This window comes from Crotalus tigris, unplaced genomic scaffold (genome assembly GCF_016545835.1).
Source record: "Crotalus tigris isolate CLP2741 ecotype Arizona unplaced genomic scaffold, ASM1654583v1 scf7180000019204.250258, whole genome shotgun sequence".
Taxonomy (NCBI): Eukaryota; Metazoa; Chordata; class Lepidosauria; order Squamata; family Viperidae; genus Crotalus; species Crotalus tigris.
Genome location: NW_024097432.1, coordinates 229,241 through 247,761, shown reverse-complemented (window position 1 = coordinate 247,761; position 18,521 = coordinate 229,241). Strand labels below are relative to the sequence as shown.

Below are 18,521 nucleotides of genomic sequence, written 5' to 3'. Positions count from 1 at the left end.
ACCAGGGCACAATAGAGAGAACAGGCTCACGCCTCCCTCCAGTCAGGGGACTTATGCCAGTAATCCAGAGCTAAGAAGGTCACAGAGAGCAAAGAAATCTCCCAAGTACCTAGAAGACTACATAACATTGCTGGCAAAGCAAAAGCCAGTAAACAGTGGGACATTGGGGAGCAAAATGTCGTATAAAATAAATGTTGTATGTTGGTAGTAGTTTTAGCCCGGGGGAAAGGGGTGTTATGTCCCGAGCCTTTGCAAACGGCTCGGGCGTTTGCAGGCAGTCCCGGGCAGGTGCAAAGCTGCCCGGGACCAGACAGGCTGTCGCCAGCGCCGTGCGCATGCGCGGGTGCTGGCGCGGGAAAAGTAACCCATTTACCCGGGAGTTGCCTATATAAGAGGCTGCGAGGCGTTTGGGCGAGGCTGAAGCCATCTTCCTGTAAGCTGAACGCTGAATAAATGAAACTGAGAACTCCAGCTGCTTCTCGTGTCTGTTTTCCCGCCACGGACTCAACACTAATGATGCTGCATGTTATATCCCAAGCCTTTACATTCTTTCTCTCAAAAGGGACACATAGATGCACGCATATTCAAATAACAACATAGCTCTATTATTCTAAATGGGAATAACCTTTGTTCTCCAAAATGGCTGTTGCTGTCCGATCTTGTTCATTGGTTTGTTTGTGCTTTTCTGAAGTCAGTTTACACTTTAGTACTCCATGAAAGTACCTAAAATGTGGCTGAGAGTTAACAGGAGAACTCAAATGAATTCTTGAAAGTTCAAAATTTTGCACTGATGTTTACACAAAAAAGAATATAAGGCGCGTGCAGTTCTCGAATAAGAGCCAAGTTCTACAGCTGCCAAATCAAATCTTTGCTGTCTTCAGGAAAAAAAGCCAACCAAAAACATGTGTGCCAATGCTGTGATTTGAACAAGAAAAGGTTGTCATTTTTGTAATTAGAAATAGAACTCTAGGTTAGAGGAAGAACAGGAAGTCAGACCATTTCTACTTTTACTGAAAACAAAACAGCAAGGTAAGATGGATTTTTACTCAGCGGATACCAAAATAGGATCAATTTAGTCTATGCCTTAATACTGTGTATGGGGTAATCACAGCCAACTAGGAGTATTCACCAAACTATGGTTTTGCAAATTTTGTCTTAATTTACAAATCACACATGCCAAAATGAAACATTCCACTTTTTGAAAGGTAAATCAGTCTAGGGCTGAGCATAAATTTTAATCTGACCTTTTGCATAAAACATCCATATTGACCTAGTTCTTACACTTTGTTAAGATAAGTCATCTATCTATAGCGTACTAAATTCATCATAGTTAGGTTTGCACAATATGATAAGATATGTGGGAACCTTGGCACTCTCTGATCTTGGATGTTTTCTTGCAGATGTTTCTTTACCAAACTAAGTAGCATCATCAGTGCTAGTAGGGAGTGAGGTAGCACTCTAGAATAGCAATGTCTGCAAGAAAAAACTGAGCTCAGAGAGCACCTAAGACCCCACGGTTCAACCGTGAGCTACAAATATTCACTTCTATGATAAGATATAAATCTGATTAAAGCAATAACATGTGGACTCATGCAATATATTAAGCTAAAGACAGATGAATTCCGTTATAACTTAGCATGATGGGTGAAGTCAATTATAATGCAATGGCTTTTGTTGGAGGAAAAGGTTGGAGAAGGTTTTCCCTGAATGCTCTTCCCACTATATTATTCTACCTCTGTCCTCCAATCTTATGAGGATTGGAGGATCCTCCTCCGCAGCCCCCATGCAATAGCTTTTAAGCAGGTCTTCAAACTTGGCCCTTTTATGACTCATGGACTTCAGCTTCCAGAATTCCTCAGCCAGCGTGCCTGCTTTTAAGGGACATAAGGAATTGCAATAAATGGGAAGGCCATGTGAAAACTATAGCTTCATTTCCCTATGAAGCACTCTGTAAATTGAGATTAACAGCCTGGATCAGTACCACTGTATCTGAGTTTTGCTTGGAAAACAACAACTTTAAACCATAATATTTAGGAAACAGTCTAACGGTATTGTAAGACCCATTGGACACGCATGGTATTGTTCTGAATATCAATTTAATGGATATATTACTAAACTTTAAAATCAACAGCTGACTGAGCTTTTATATATTTATTACAGGCAGTCCTCAACTTACAACAGTTCGTTTAGTGACCGTTCAAAGTTACAATCACACTGAAAAAAGTGACTTATGATGGTTTTTCACACTTACAATTATTGCAGCATCCCTATGGCCATGTGATCAAAATTCAGAGCTTGGCAACTGGTTCATATTTATGACGGTTGCTGTGTCCCAGGATCATGTAATCAACTTTTGCAACCTTCTGACAAGCAAAGTCAATGGGGAAGCCAGATTCACTTAACAACCGGGTTATTAACTTGACAACTGCAATGATTCACTTAACAACCGTGGCAAGAAAAGCTGTAAAATAGGGCAAAACTCACTTAACAAATGTCTCCCTTAGCAACATAAATTTTGGGCTCAATTGTGGTCGTAAGTTGAGGACTACCTGTATTTGGGCCCATTCTATTTATTTGGTTCAATTTATTTGTTTGAAATTAGTGGGTTTCGGTTCTTGCTGTTCACGTGTATTACATTTGAGGGGTAGGGATGGATATTATTAAAAATCAGTCTATGTCTGTAAACCTCTTCCTTTCTTAAATTATCTCAAAAAGAAATTTATACTGAACTATTAAATTTGAAATTGAAAAGTAGGATAAATAATTTATGATGTGATTAAAAGTCAATACATTAATTAGTTGACCGTTAGAACAAGTGATTAATCAGACACAAACTATCAATCAGCAAAGAGCCAAGTTAACATTTCCATTTCTGGATTATTTCAGATATTGATGAATGCCGCACTATTGCTGAGGCCTGTAGAGGAGACATGGTGTGTGTCAACCAAAATGGTGGCTATTTATGCATTCCACGAACAAATCCTGTCCAGCGATCCCCATATATGAATCCTTACGTACCTAGTGTGTACCCACCACCTCCAGTCCCAGCTCCTGCTCCAAATTATCCTACTGTTGGAAGAGTGCCTCCCATTTGTCGGTTTGGGTATCGAATGAATGAAAACAACCAGTGTGTAGGTAAATAGCAAGATGTTTAATTTGTGCCTGTCATGTACAGATTTTTAGCCTGTCACAATTTGCTATCTGAACTGTGAGAGAGAGAGGAGGGAGAGAGAGAGACAGAGAGAGGGAGGGAGGGAAGGAGAGAGAGAGAGAGGAAAAAAAACACAAGAGTCTAGGTAATCCTCGACTTATAACCATTCATTGAGTGACTATTTGAAATTACAACAGCAATGAAAAAAGTGAATTATGACCATTTTTCACACGTACAACCAAATGTCTCACTTAGAACATAAATTTTGGGTTCATTTGTGGTCGTTAGTCAAGGAATACCTGCATACATTGGTCCATTGATTTCATGACTGAATAGCGAAACCCTGGCAAAAGGCCCACGCAGCATTTTCCTGCTTTATTGTGCCTTGTTTATCTTTCAGTAGGTCAATGGCCTCTGTACCTTGTTTGAATTGCTGATTCTGCCAAAGCAAGATATTTATCATGGTGAAATGTTTGTTTTGTTGATTTGTCTTTTGGACTAGTACCCTGCACATGAGGCACGTAGGTTCATGCCGATGATTCTGACTGCCAGCTGTTTGAACCATCTAATGGGGGATAAATAGTGAATATATCTCATTCATGTGCCAACTGTCTTCATTAGGAAATAATAGGCTTCAGACTCTAACTGTGCTATTTTCTTTCAATCTTCTTTGTGAATTGTTGCTTTAACAGCTGTTTATTTGGACATTGCTGTTTCGTTACAGGTAGCACTTGTTTAGCAACAACAATTGCCATTGGCAACTTGGTCATTAATCAACACGGTCACTAAATAAAACTACAAATGTGCTTATGGTTTTAATTCACATTTTTTTTTGGTTTATAGAGCTGCAAAGTTTATAAATGCAAAGATTGGTCATGAAATTGCATTTTCATCTCCTTTGTAAGTGCAAATGGACACTAAATGAGGCATTCACTAAATGAAGACTACCTGTAATATGCTTCATAGTTGTGGTACAATCCATTTTATTTGGGGGATACTGCTCAGGGAAGATGCACATTTCTTATCCAGGCAATTTCAACTGAAAGAGTGTTCTATCCATTTTGTAAAACTGACCAAAAGAAATAAAGATTAGGTATGTTGATATAATGTGATTATGAAAGTAGGCAACTTCCCAGAAAAAAAATGATAGGAGAGAGCACTTTACTCTGTTCCTCAAAGGATGGGTGGTCAGGAAAGAATTCGTTTTCTTTTCTCTTTAACACATGAAAGAACAAACGTGTAGATACTCTTTATTGGAACAATTAACCAATGGAACAACCTGCCTCCAGAAGCTGTGAATGCTCCAACACTGGAAGTTTTTAAGAAGAGACTGGACAGCCATTTGTCTGAAATGGTGTAGGGTTCCTGCCTGAACAGGGGGTTGGACTCGATGACCTCCAAGGTCCCTTCCAACATTATTATTATTATTATTATTATTATTATTATTATTATTATTATTATTATTATTATATAATACCACCACCACCCCAAACATCCATAGTAGAACCTGCAACTTGTAAGGTGACTGCTGTCATGATGCCTCATTCCAAGGAAGGACTCTGTTTTTAGTCCTATGAATTTTCTTGATTATTAAACAGATACAGTAGCAGCTGCTGAGAATTATCATTATGGTTCCCCTATTGCAGGGGTAGGCAACCTTGGCTCTTTTATGACTCGTGGACTTCAACTCCCAGAATTCTGGGAGCCAAGGTTGTCTACCCCTGCCCTATTGGCATTATCATGGGTTATCTTAAAATGCATGTTTATCCAATTAGTAACTGAAAGTCTTTCAGCTAAAATTAATTCATGATAAAATTATGTTTTTGAATGTTATTTTGGAATAAACTATTTGTTATAAGAGAGAATTGAAGAGGAGAAAGACTAATGGAATATGCTGAGAGTGAAACCTTAGTTGGATAACATTTTGGAGGTGGTTATTCTGTCCCATGCCAGATGACACTAATAATGCTGGTTGCATTTCTTATTCTTTCTTTATAATTAGATTAATATATATTGGTTTGTTGTGAATGTTCAAATTGACTACACAGTATACCAAGTTAATGCTTATTTGCTCTGTTTACATTGATTAGCATTTTGACTTGGTATACTGTGTACTTTGACTTGCTTAATAAGCATTAACTTGGTATACTGTATAGTCAATTTGAACATTCACAGCAAACCAATATATATTAATCTAATTATAAAGAAAGAATAAGAAATGCAACCGGCATTATTAGTGTCATCTGGCATGGGACAGAATAACCACCTCCAAAATGTTATCCAACCAAGGTTTCACTCTCAACATATTCCATTAATCTTTCTCCTCTTCAATCCTCTCTTACAACAAATAGTTTATTCCAAAATAACATTCAAAAACATAATTTTATCATGAATTAATTTTAGCTGAAAGACATCAAATGTACATCAAATATCTGTAAAACTGTTAATTGCATCTGCACTGGATAAACCTGTTGTAGTTAGGTTTGCTTATTATGAGTGAGCCTCTGTGAAACTATATTTTAATTGTGTGATTTTGATTTATTGTTCCATGTTAATTCATTATCAGTTACTTAAGATGTACCTGGAAAGAGATGTGCTTCCATCATGATAGTATGCAGTATATCCTTTCCAGAGTTGTTATATAGCATCATACCTGTGACCTTCCCAAGCTTTATTGTTTGAAGAGTACTGGGGTCAAAATATTAGCTAAATATCATCTTTGGCTAATTCAAAAAAGTTACTCTTTTTCCTTAAATATATATAATATATATACATATAAAATAACAACTGTAAACTGCTTCTGTGCTAGGAATTCAGCATGGACAGTATGTCTAGCTAAAAAGAAATCAATCAGTTGTTATAACTACTTGGTTCTGGCGATGTTAGTTTGCAGAATTGTGGTTTCTCCGTGTATACAGAGAAATGTAGAAGGGTGATGCAAAATTAGTCCCAGAACAGACTCAATATCAAAGAATCACTGGAGTGAAACGAAAACAATATGACTCATCAATCTAAGGAATAAGAGAAAGACCAAAGGTAAATATAATTAGAACAATCTAGACAGCTTCACCAAACTGACAAGTCATATTCCATTAAAAAATATACAAAAACATTTAGCTACTTACTCATACACAAAGTTTGATGGGTGAAAATCTCTTTTTACATCCTGTAACAGACATCTTGACCAATACAAACTTTAGAAATTCCCATTAGATGAGAATGCACCCACAATCAGCCTATGGATCAATCCTTTTGACTCCTCTCTCTTAGTCTTAATTTTGCTGTTTTCATTTATATCCTTTTCAAGAAAAAAGGCAAACGCAATGAAGGAATTGAGTTATTTTATATTCTATTTTTGTTCTTGGGAACAATGATTTGTTGGGCTAGCAGGGGTAGGCAACCTTGGCTCTTTTATGACTCGTGGACTTAAACTCCCAGAGCCAACACAGCTGGCTCAGGAATTCTGGGAGTTGAAGTCCACGAGTCATAAAAGAGCCAAGGTTGCCTACCCCTGGGCTAGGGCTTGCTTTAGTGCCTGCTTCTTAGAGAGATTGGATTGGATTTCAATAACACACACAGATATACACATACACAAACACCAGAATTAAAAGTGAGAATCCTAGCTAAAGGTCAATCTCCTTCAAGTCAAACCTGACCCTTGCTGACTTCATGGACTCTTTCATGAAGCTTTCTTGGCAATGTTATTAACGTGTTTTGCCACTGTCTTCTTCTAAGATGATTTTTGACATTCCCATCTATGATAATCTACAGTTCTGGCATTAGTGTCTTATTCAAGTATTAACTAGGTCTGATCTTGTATAACTTCTGAGTCCAGAAAAATACAACTTGTTGACACATGAATAATCAGTAAGCATCAACACAAACATCCTAGAGAGGCAGCAGGATAATATCTCCCAGATACTTCTTTGCAGTTTTTAAATATATTTCTTAAAAGAAAGAATATGATTACATCTAGGATATATATTATTTTGAAACTTCTTAATTCCTGGTCGAAGTAGATTATAATTCTGAAGCAAAACACAGTGTCATATCTAGACCAATGTTTTTGTTTTGGCTATTTCCATATTTAACCCATTTAATCATGTACTTCAAGCTCTAGACTGCTTAGCCATAGTAATCTTTTTGGTGAAAGAATTCAGTTTAGTAACCACCTGTAGTCTTCTTATTCTTTCACTACAATTTCTAAGTTAAAAAATTTCCTTCATCCCATCCCATAATTTTCTCCTTCATACTGATTTGGTAATCTTTGTTCAGTATTGCTAGAAATGTAGTGCAAAGATCTATTTCTTTCTTTCCTTCTTTCTCTCTCTCTCTCACTCACTCACTCACTCACTCTCTCTCTCTGTCTCTCTCTTTCTTTCTCATTTCCATCGTTAGTCTTCATTCTGGCTAAAATGCCTAATAAATGGTTGGTTAAAAAGGCCAGTTAAGTATATAGTAACAAGGGTAGAGAACAAAGGAGGCGAAAAATAAGAAATAAGCCCGTTGTATACTCCACATATTGCCATTTGTTCCTGCGTTTACCAGGAAAAAAACTATAGGAGACTTCTGGTAATTTTGTAATACCTATTTATTTACAAGTGTACAAAAATGGCACAGAGGAGAGACCCATGCCCAAAGAGATGGTCCTGTTTTTTAAAGTATCCAATCTCCAAACAGCAACATTCCCTTGGAACCACAGGTCCTTATTGGTCTTGAAATACAAAATTCATGCTTATTTATCAATATTTAAACCTGTTAAGCATTTTAATGTACCCTTTTTCACCTAGGTAAGATTTGATAGCTAGCAGTCCTCAGACATGAATTGACTGGACAACAGTAAACTGGAAAGATGATAGTTGCATTGAAAAATTTCAGCTGCATAAAGAAAATCCAAATTCCACGCTGGCAACTAAAAAAAAAAAAGGTTACATATCCTACACAACCTAAATATAATCTTCCTAAAATACAGCAACCCTGATTGCAGGCTGTTTGGCTAGATACCTGTCCTTGTATGCCATTGCAGGTGACGGCCTTTCCCTGTGAAATAAGTTTGGTACATTAAATGCGATGTATGTCATGGCAGGTACCATGTCTTCTCATATAAAGATTGATGGAAAACAATCAAGCTGAGCAAGTGCCCGGTAATCCTTCCCTAATTATTGTCCTTGCTTCTTCAGAACAGCCCTAACCTTTCAAAATTTAGTGTGGCTAAGTTAAAAAGTGCACACATAAAGGATTCCCCTCTCTTTTAGTTTTAAGTTCACACTCCTCACATGTCTCTCTAGGTCCCCTTGGAGATATTTCTAATTTTACTCTGGGATGGTGATTCCCTGCCCAAAATTAGCTGTCCCAATTTTTTAACCCCTCCACATCAGTATTCTTAGCACTTCATGGTTCTTAGTTTCTTTTCTTATTCTTTCTCACAATCAGCTTTTGGATTCAGCCATCCTATTTTTACAGATGTGGAATTGAAGCTGAGGCATAATGTTTTTTTCCCACCCAATGAGTCCATTTTTATGAGCTGGAATTTGAACTACTATTTCAAGTTCCAAATGTAACACCCTGTCCTTTGGCTCTTTTCTTTTTACATTTGTTTTTCATTCCTGATTATTCATCTGGGACTAGAAGGCACTAAATTTTAATGTGTGTTGTCCCTATTCTTAATCATTTTTAGGATGTTTTTCAGTGTTGAAAGCACTGAAAAAGCACCTTCTAGTTCCAAATTACAGATGTATTAATTTTTTTAACAATTTCTTGGCTTTTCTTTTGCTTGCAGCACTCCTTTAGTTTTATTCACTTGTATAAATGTGTAGTGAAGAGTTGGTTTCTCATGACATTAAATTTCATAACGGAAAGCCAGTTTTTCTTTCATTGGACAACACAGTCCTCACAATGTAGTGAGACTTCCTGTCATTTAGGCAGGTTCATCATAGTAAGAGCAAGTCTGAACTGGAAAAAATGGATTCTCCAGACATGCAGAATTTAATTATATATTATACTTTTATTCTACTCTTCTTTCTGAGAGATTAGAAGAGTGTTCATTTTGCATATTGTCTTTACAAAAATCCTGATAAAAATGTTAGACTAAAGCCTGAAGCCCAAAGTTTTATTTCATTAAAATCTAGATTTGCTCCAACTTTCAATTGTAGCAAATGGATTTGATTCTCATGTATATGATTTAGAGCGGTGTGAATGAACCTCAGAGTCATTTACTTCCTTCTCTTTCTTCACCAGCCCAGCTTTGCAATTTACCATGGTTAAAAATATGAAAAACAAGAGCAATTGGTTTTTCTTTCTTCTCACTTTACCCAAAGACAAAAAAGAACAGGAAGTTATTATATCTGGTGCTTAATTTAAGATTATGTCTAAATGAAGCAAGTAGCTCTTTCATTTGTTGTTTATTCTCTTTTTCAATTCTCTTATCTGGCTTTCCTTTCGTTGCAGTATTCGTTTCTCTCTCTCATTTAGCACTGGCAAAATGTGAAATTAATACAGGTTTTAATATTTCCAATCTATTTTAATATAATTTAGGATAGGAACCATTTCAAGTACTGAATAAAAAAGCATATAAGAAACAATTAAATTACATTGACCATTAGTAACTTTTTGTTATGTGCCACGAGATAATTGAGACAAAAAAATCTGTACAGTGCACCAAAAGCTTTTGCACATGTATTTATGGCCTTGGATTAAGTTGGAGAAGTGACAGATAGTCCTCAATTTACAACAATGGTTTCAAGTTACAACGGCCTTGGAAAAAGTTGCGACCATTGCACCATCCCTCACGGTCATGTGATTGCAATATCTCTGGGGTACATCTTCTGTCAAACTCTGAGAGAAAAGAGCTTGTAATTGTGGCTGCTCCAAGCTGCTAGTTTGGGTATTTTCCATGTTACTCTCCACTATGGAAACTTTCTTGAAATCTCCACATGGCTTCTGTCATGTTGAAATAGTTTTCAGTCTTCTGGAAAATCGTGCTGTCTTAGCTTTGATATAGCATCAAGAGATGGCAGCACTCATATTGACACATCAAACTGATTGCTATTCTTGGCTCCTACGTTTCTTGGTTCAGATTATTTGTTCTCTTCATTTTGATTCCAGATCTAAATCTGGCTGCATTCCTATGCCACAATCAAGATGTTTGGCCAAAATATATAGAAATATGAATTCGTTTATCAACATTTGCAGATTAGCCAGACAGCATTTTCAGATTTAAAGGGCACAGGGTTGGCCAAGATTGCTTTACAAGGAAAGGCAGATGTTACTTTAATATCTTGTCTTAAGAACAAACGTATTTTTGCTTTTTAGAAACATAAATGCAGCATTTTGCCTTGTGGACTTTTAATATATCTGACCTACTTTTTTGCCAATTCTTACAGTTATATTTCCTTTACTGAGTCTCTTTTCACATTATATTTGTGATATATATGATTTTTAAATATCTAAACATTTAAAATGCGACTATAATTAGAAATATCAATGGATTTATCATATCAGAATCAACACTAGCTGCAACGTGCTGTTGATTATACACTCAGTGGTCAACAAAAGATGTACCATGATATGGTATTTAAATTTTACAGAAAATAATCTTTTTTTCCTGTAAGTATCCTCACAGTCTGGGTGAACTATAAATATGCTATTTGTGATTTTATTACATATGGCAATTGGTGGAGTGCTTAAGTATTTAGATGGGTATGCATTTCATTTCAGTTTTAAGTTTAGTAAGAATCAATATAGGCAGATGGAATTATTTTTAAATGTTCATATTTTTCCTGTGTCCACCATGAACTGCCCTTAATTTTCTACCATAATAGTCAATCGTAATCTGTCCCCCTGTCACTTAAAACCATTATTCCATGTATTCTATTCTAGAAGGAAAGAGAACAGGTCTTGATGGTCCTCTGACAACCTTTCAGATTTTTGAAGAGCATATCACTCACTTGTCATTTCTCATACTCAGGTCTTTCAGGCTATTTGGGGGGGGAGGGCTTATCTTCTCACCCTGTGATCGTTGTCCTTATTTGAACCTTTTCTGATTTCTCTGAAATGAAGTGTGATCCTCAAACCTGATCATTGTACTTGAGATGGGATCTGACCAAGAAAAACTTAGTACAAATTGTATTCTTTAATGCTGTTAAGACTGCAATGTCTTCTTTGAGTTTATATTGCAGTTGTAATCAGATTGCAATTGACTCCTATTCCAAGATAGGTTTTTTGCCCTTACTATTATCAAGCCCAATATTCCTATATTTGTGCATTCGAGTTTTGTTTCTAAGTGAACTTTGCACCTGTCTTGTTAAGTTTTATTGTTATTTTCAATCCATTTCTCCAAGCCATCAAGATCATTTTAAATTTTAAGTCAATATTCTATGATGTAAATTTTCCCATACAATTTTGTGACATTGCAGATTGAATATGTATCCCATCTACCTCTTTATCCAAATCTTACTACTCCAATTTGATGACCATTCTTAATTTTCAAGACAGCTATGTAACCACTTTATTGCCATGACATCCAGCTCATAAACTAGCTTCCCTAATCAGCATGTCATGGGATAGTTCATCAAATGCTTTACTACAATCAAGATGTAATATGTTTATACATGCCTGCCATCTAATAGAGAAGTTTTTCAATAAAAATGAGCTAAGATATAAAGATCATACACACACGCACACACTCAACATAGGAACCAAATTAAATATGGGTGCAGATCACAAATGGAAGATTTCTTACTACAGAGCATCCAGTCTACTTCCTCGGGTTGCACAAATTCAGAACAATCTCGGATTACATTGCAAGATATCACTCCACTCATGTCACATGGATCTGCCCAAATGTTGTTTAATCCTAAGTGAACATGAGCAATTTTAACAACAAAGAAATGAACAAAACCATCCCAGTGGCTTGCAGGCTTCTTGTCCCTTTCCCCCACCCCCATTCTTGTTCCTCCCCAAAAATAATTTGCATTTCCCTGAACAGAGCTGCTGGACAGGAATCTCTGGACACAACTTTACTGAAGCCTTACAATAATGTAGAATTAGCCATCTAGTTATGTTTCCGATCTGGTTTACCTGGGAGGGTTGACTAAATGCTTTGTTGCTCTGAAGTGCTTGTCAATGGAATAACGGTTCTGAGAATGTTTCTGCAAAAATTATTGTCTCTGACTCACTCAAAGACTATTTGGCATTTCCCCCTTAGCTACCTTTTTGATCATTATATGGATTAGTTATGACCCAATTCTACTTCCATTGCCCTCCTACCCAATAGAATTATGCCTTTCACAGTTACTTAAATATGCCTTGTGATATTTCTATTTATAACATCAGTGTTGTTAACATTTCATGCCAAAGCACATAGTTTCTATGTGAACAGGCCCTGCAGAACTATACATTATATGTTACTCTGCAGCCATATTCTATGAGGTAGCAAGTCTATTTTCTTTGACTTTGACAATATAGCATATATGATGTATTACAAAAATAATAATCTGTAAGTTCCAATTCTGAGACCAAAGACACAATAATAAAACAACTGACATGGAGCTTATAGAAAGAACCCAACAGAGCACAGATTCAGCCTATTCTTCCCTTCAGGCTCCAGATGTCGAGCCTTGTAATGGCCAAGGGATTCTTGAGCCAATAATGTTACATGCAGATATAGGTAATATCTAGCTTGACCCACAGTGTGTAGTGATATATTATTGCTTCTGCTGATGACTTCTCTTCACGTAAAATGACAAAAGGATTCCTACATGAGATGCTTATAATCTGAACCTTTGCATAAGAGGCAAATGGAGTGGTCCAGAGGTTAACAACAGAGAGAACATGTATTCAGATCATAGATACATATCATCACAAAGAGATTAGTTCTGTTGCAAATTCACCATTTAGTGTATAGCCCTAAGAATAACCATGCTATTTCATTTTATTCCATTTCAGCTCTTTTCAAACATTAGAATCTGGGCATACTTACATACAGGAACTATCAGCTGATTACCTCTAGTTTCTTTTGACCAATAGCACAGAGAGCTATCAACCATTCAGTATGTGTTCCCCTGCCATTAACTGATTGCCATGAACTCCCCCCCCATCACCAACCCCCAGTTCAGGTTACATTCCCTCTCCTTTTTTATCTGATTATATGCCTCCAATCTCTTCAAATTCTGATTCTCCAGTTCATAGACGTTATTATTTTGGGGTTACCATCATAATAATTCTGCTTAGATGCATAAACAAATAACATATGCATTTGTGGACCAAATGAAGAACTAGGCTATTTTTTAAAATTAAAACTCTAGTAGAAGTGTAACAATTATTCTGTGTGTTTTTCTGCCAAAGGCTAACATAGTAATTGCCTTCCTTAAAAGTTTCAATACTGTAAAGCAGTTTATCAAATGAATTACTAAGGATAAACTACACACAGCTAAGTATTACATCAGATCCTGATTTCCTTCATTTATTCATGTTTTAAAGTAGAATACCTTTTTACAATAAGTACTAAATTGCAGCATAAATGAATTATTCTTTGAACTGATATTAAAGGCATTTCTAAATAACTTTAGTACTTGAAAGAAGTAAAGTGGATATGGGGTTTGTAATGTGTACATTGGTAAAAACATTACATAGACTCTGTCCATTTAATGGTAATGAGGACACAGCTGTTATATTTTTCAAGCCAAAACTACTCAAAGATGTTTCTCCAGTGCTGGCATTTGTCCAATACATCTTTACTTAGAAAAAATCCCCAAAGTCACATTGCTTAGAGAAGAATTAGTGTAGCTTTGTGAGAGTTGCACTTGGAGCACAGCTGGCTAAGGATCAGATCCAAAATTTAATAACTTTTGAAAAGCAATTTACTTTCCCCTGCATAAGCTGTCTGGTTTCAGCAAAGCCAAAGATCACACATAAAGAATGGACAATCTTTTCTTTTCCAGAACCTATCAAGACTTTTCCCAAGGCAACTGACAAGATGGCGGGTTAGAGATACCAGTGAGAAATTCACCTTTTCCACCAACTCTCTTATAAAAGATTCTCGTTATCTTTGAGCTAAGAGAAAATTCTTAAATATCATAAAGCTCATGAAGGCTTATGCCTATAATTAAAACTGGTTAGTTTTAAAAAGTTTCTACCAAACTCTAAAAATCATGTGTTGCCATAATAATGTCTGCCAGTTGCCAAGACCAAAACACTATCCTTCTGATGTTTGGTAACTAAGTCTGTTAATTGACTTCAGAATACAAATGAGGCATATTGTGATTCAAGAGCTTCTATCTGAGTTTGTTCTTGGGCTGGTTGTTATATTATAAAGCATGCAGTTGCACAGGCAGTCAGTAGTGGGTAGTCTCATAATAACTTTATTTGTGCCCCACAAGTTGTTCCTAATGAGGAACCTGGCCAAAAACAACATTCTGGAATGTACCATTTGGTCACCTCATCTCAAAACGGATATCCTAAAACTAGAAAGTGTGCAGAAAGAGTCAGAACAGAGCTTAATGTTATTTTAATATTCATCTTGGGGGAAAGCCAACAAGCATTTCCAAGCATTCCGTTGGAAAAAAATCTTCTGTGGGAGATGAGGATGATTCTACAATGTTCACATGAGGGTGGGGAAGAAACTGACCATGAACCCTGGTCTAAAAGGACAAGCACAGAGAAAGAATAAATATATCAAGAGAGGTAGACCATTGAAATGTCACAAAACCAAAAGCAAGATAAAGAAGTCCCAGTATTGTTATAAATGAAAGCCAGAAGTTTGCTATTTGTTTGTTTGTTTGTTTATTAAATTTTTTTAATGGGAGGGGGGCAACTGAACAGCTAAACTGAGGAAAAAATAATAAAATTTTATTTCACATATGGGGATGTCTCAAACAATCTGGATTGATGAATCTGGATTGATGAATCTGAACTTGATGTATAGCACAGGTGTCAAACTCACTGCGTCACGTGACATGTCACAACATATCGTGACTTTTTTTGCATTGCCGGAGCTGGGGTGGGCACGGCCTCTACATGATGCAACCAGCCCACGGGCCAGCAGTTTGACACCTCTGATGTATGGGAATAGTTTGCTGATGTGTGCTGTTTGTCAATGTTTTAAATAGTCTATGTTTTTCAGCCTTCCACATTCAAATGCTGATTAAGGTGCTGTTATTTGCCTTACTTCTTCTGTACAGTAATTTAAAAAAAAAAGGCAAAATACTATTAACAATCTCCTAATTCCCTTCTATTCTTCTGCTATTCCACCTGCGATCATGGTTGATTTCTTGCTTCTGATATATTAATATTATGAATGCTTTGGTATCATTATTGCTATCTTCATCAAGACAGGCAGGTATTGGCCAATCAACTAGACATTGTGATAGTAGACAAGGATCAGAAGAGAGCAGGGGTGATAAATGTAGTGATGCCAAGTGACACCAACATCAAGAAGAAGGAGTATGAGAAGCTGGAGAAGTACCAGAACATGAAGGAAGAACTAGAAAGGATGTGGAAAGTAAAGACCAAGGTAGTTTCAATGGTGGTAGGAGCACTCAGGGCTGTAAGCCCTAAGCTGGGAAAGTGGTTCCAATAGATCCCATGATCAATATTGGAACTCTCGGTCCAGAAGAGTGAAATGTTAGGAACAGCTAAGATGCTGCATAGACCCCTCCATTTCACAGCCTCCTATGGAGGATCTGAGATTGAGGAAGACACATACCATTCATAGGAAGGCAACTTTTTATTTATTTATTTGCTGTATTATATTTCTATTCTGACTGCTTTCATTGTATACCACCCGGAGCCAGTTCAGAGTCAGGTGGTGCCTAAATGGAATAAATTAAATTGATGTGAATGGAAAACAAAGTTTGGTAGTTTGGCCTGAAGAAAAATTCCCAAATCCGTATCAAGTAGACCATTTATTAGACTATCTTTACATTATAATTCATAATGCAGGCTTTAAAATACTTAAAAAATACTTAAGAAGGCATTTTACATATTTTTACATCTTTACTTGAACTTGAAAATCTTTCAAGGATTTTAGTTTGCATTATCAACAGTACTGGCAAAGAATGAATGTATTTGGATTTCTTTGCATAATTAATTCCAAAACGTTAGGATCTAAGCATTTAAATACAAAGTATGCATAGAAACACAGCCTTAAAAATCTACAGGCAGACTTTGACTTACATGGGACAGTCTTTACGTGGGTCATCACATAACCAATCTGATTTTACAACCTTTTTTAAAATGGTGATTGTTTTATGTGGAAGTCATAAAACAAAAGCCACAGTTGTAAAGTGAATGCTGTGATAGTTATCAAAGGCTTGATTATGTATTTGTAGCATAATGTATTTAGTACTGTACTCTGGAACTTTAGAATAACTTGCCATTATTTTTTATGTAATTTCCAAATGTTTAAATTATGGTTTTTCCTCATATGAGCAAACCATGTCAAATAGATCATTGGATGCAAATGCAACATCATACAATGTGTTTCTGTAGCTCAGAGAAAATTATACAGTTAGGACAGACAGAATTATATGAAGCTGAATGTATAGAGGAGCAGTATCTAAAAAGAGGAAATTTAAACTATCTTAAATATTTTTTATACAGTATTCTGCCAAATTTTGTTCATGACAAGCATTCTCAAGGAGTTCCTTGTGCAAAACCAAGTAACATTCTAATAAAGAATTAAAATAAGGGGGATTAAAGTAAATAAAGGCATGCTTAGTGAGTACAAGAAGTCCATTTGGGTGAAGGTTACATACAATTAACATTGAAACTGTGCTGTTCTTTCATGTTAACGCAGTATTAGCATTGCAGATGATCTATCTCTGGGTCACACATGGTCATTACTTTCTAACTTGGCCCATCAGACAAATTCTTTGTAAAAGACAAAAGTGAAAAATTTGATAAACCATATTTGGTTATATATTTCAGGGATGTTCCTATTCAAGGCCCCGGCAGCAGATTGGTGGGTTGCATTAAACTGAGCAATTGAATGGGGAAATTGTGTTTGCACAATACTCTCTGGTCCATTTACTTTAGTAATAGTTTTCCAAAGAACAAAAAGATGCCAAAGAATGTCCTTGGAACACTTGTGTGTGTGATTTCTCTCTTCTTCCCTCTCAATTTTGTTTGATTTGATATTGTTCGGGCTTTGTATACCTACTGTAGCTTCCTATGGTCAATAAGCCTACACACTACTATCTTTTCTAGAACAGTTGTGTTTGCTTTTTTCCTATTACATTTTTTATTTCACCTCAATCACCTATTCTAATCTGATTTTAAGTTAAATATGGGCTACAGAAGACTGAGATGGGTTCAGTTTCTGGTTCTGAGTGGTGATTCTCATTAATACCCCCCCCCTTTCCTACTGACAATATTCAGTGGAATATATTTAAGTAAAACTACCTTTTACAATTGACTGATGGCGATTTTGTCAATGCTGATGGTGTTCAAGTGGGACTCTAGTTGTTTGGGGATTGTACTCAAGCACCTATTACTGTTGTCACCATCTTTGCTTTCTTTTGCCATAGTTCTTCTATTTCTATTTGCAGGTCTTTGTATTTTGTCCATTGTTTTTCTTCTATTCTGCTGTCTCCAGGTACTGCATTATCCACCATCCACATTTCTTTGTCTTTGTTATTGACAATTATTAATATTATTATTTTATTCTGCATTTTTAATATAAAATTCAAGGCAGGAGAGGCATGCTTTGTGTCTATGAAAAGATGTCACCTGTCAGTATCTAGGAGGGCAGCATTTTTGTGCTGTGACTCATATCCTCTGGAACAACATCTCTCGCCTAATTAGACTTGCCCCAGCCATGTTGCTCTTTTGCAGGGCATAAAAACCTGGCTTTGTCATTAAGCTTGGGGCCCTGATGGTATGGATGATCCTGTATCATCAGTTGTGGGTTTTCTCAGCTATTTTTATGTTGTTTTTGTTTCAGCTATTTTGGTTGTGTTTCACTGTTTATATTCTGTTTTAATTGTGTTTTGATTGTGAGCTGCCAAGAGTTATTTATATGAGATGGGCAGCCTATAAATTATCATCATCACCATCTTGCCCCCACTGATGAGGTTTCTTCCTAAATTCTATCTCATTAGCTTTCTTTTCTTTGCAACTGCTAAACAACAGTACTACTATACCAGGTTTCCTAAATAATGCTGAAGAATGATTTTGCAGCAGCTCTTACCATCCCTTGGGTTTTCTTCTCTGTAAAAACAAATGTAATGAAACAAGGAGAGAAACAGGATGCTGGATGCTGAGTTGGTATGCATTCAGAAATGTTGTTTTCCAGGAATTGGACCAGTCAATGTAACACAAGAAATTATGAACACCCCCTGACACTGAATCAATTTGATAAGAGACAGAGTAT

The 18,521-nt window shown here is 36.3% G+C and overlaps 1 protein-coding gene across 1 annotated transcript in view; it reads left to right on the top strand.

The window, feature by feature from the left end:
• Nucleotides 1–2,868: 2,868 nt before the first annotated feature.
• The window catches only part of LOC120316019 (fibulin-5-like), a 39,731-nt gene continuing 24,078 nt past the window's right edge, over nt 2,869–18,521 (top strand). The window contains exon 1 of the mRNA XM_039361117.1: nt 2,869–3,135. Within this exon, the coding sequence (XP_039217051.1) occupies nt 2,931–3,135 (205 nt within the window). The 5' untranslated portion in view covers nt 2,869–2,930. The remainder of the gene's footprint in view (nt 3,136–18,521) is intronic.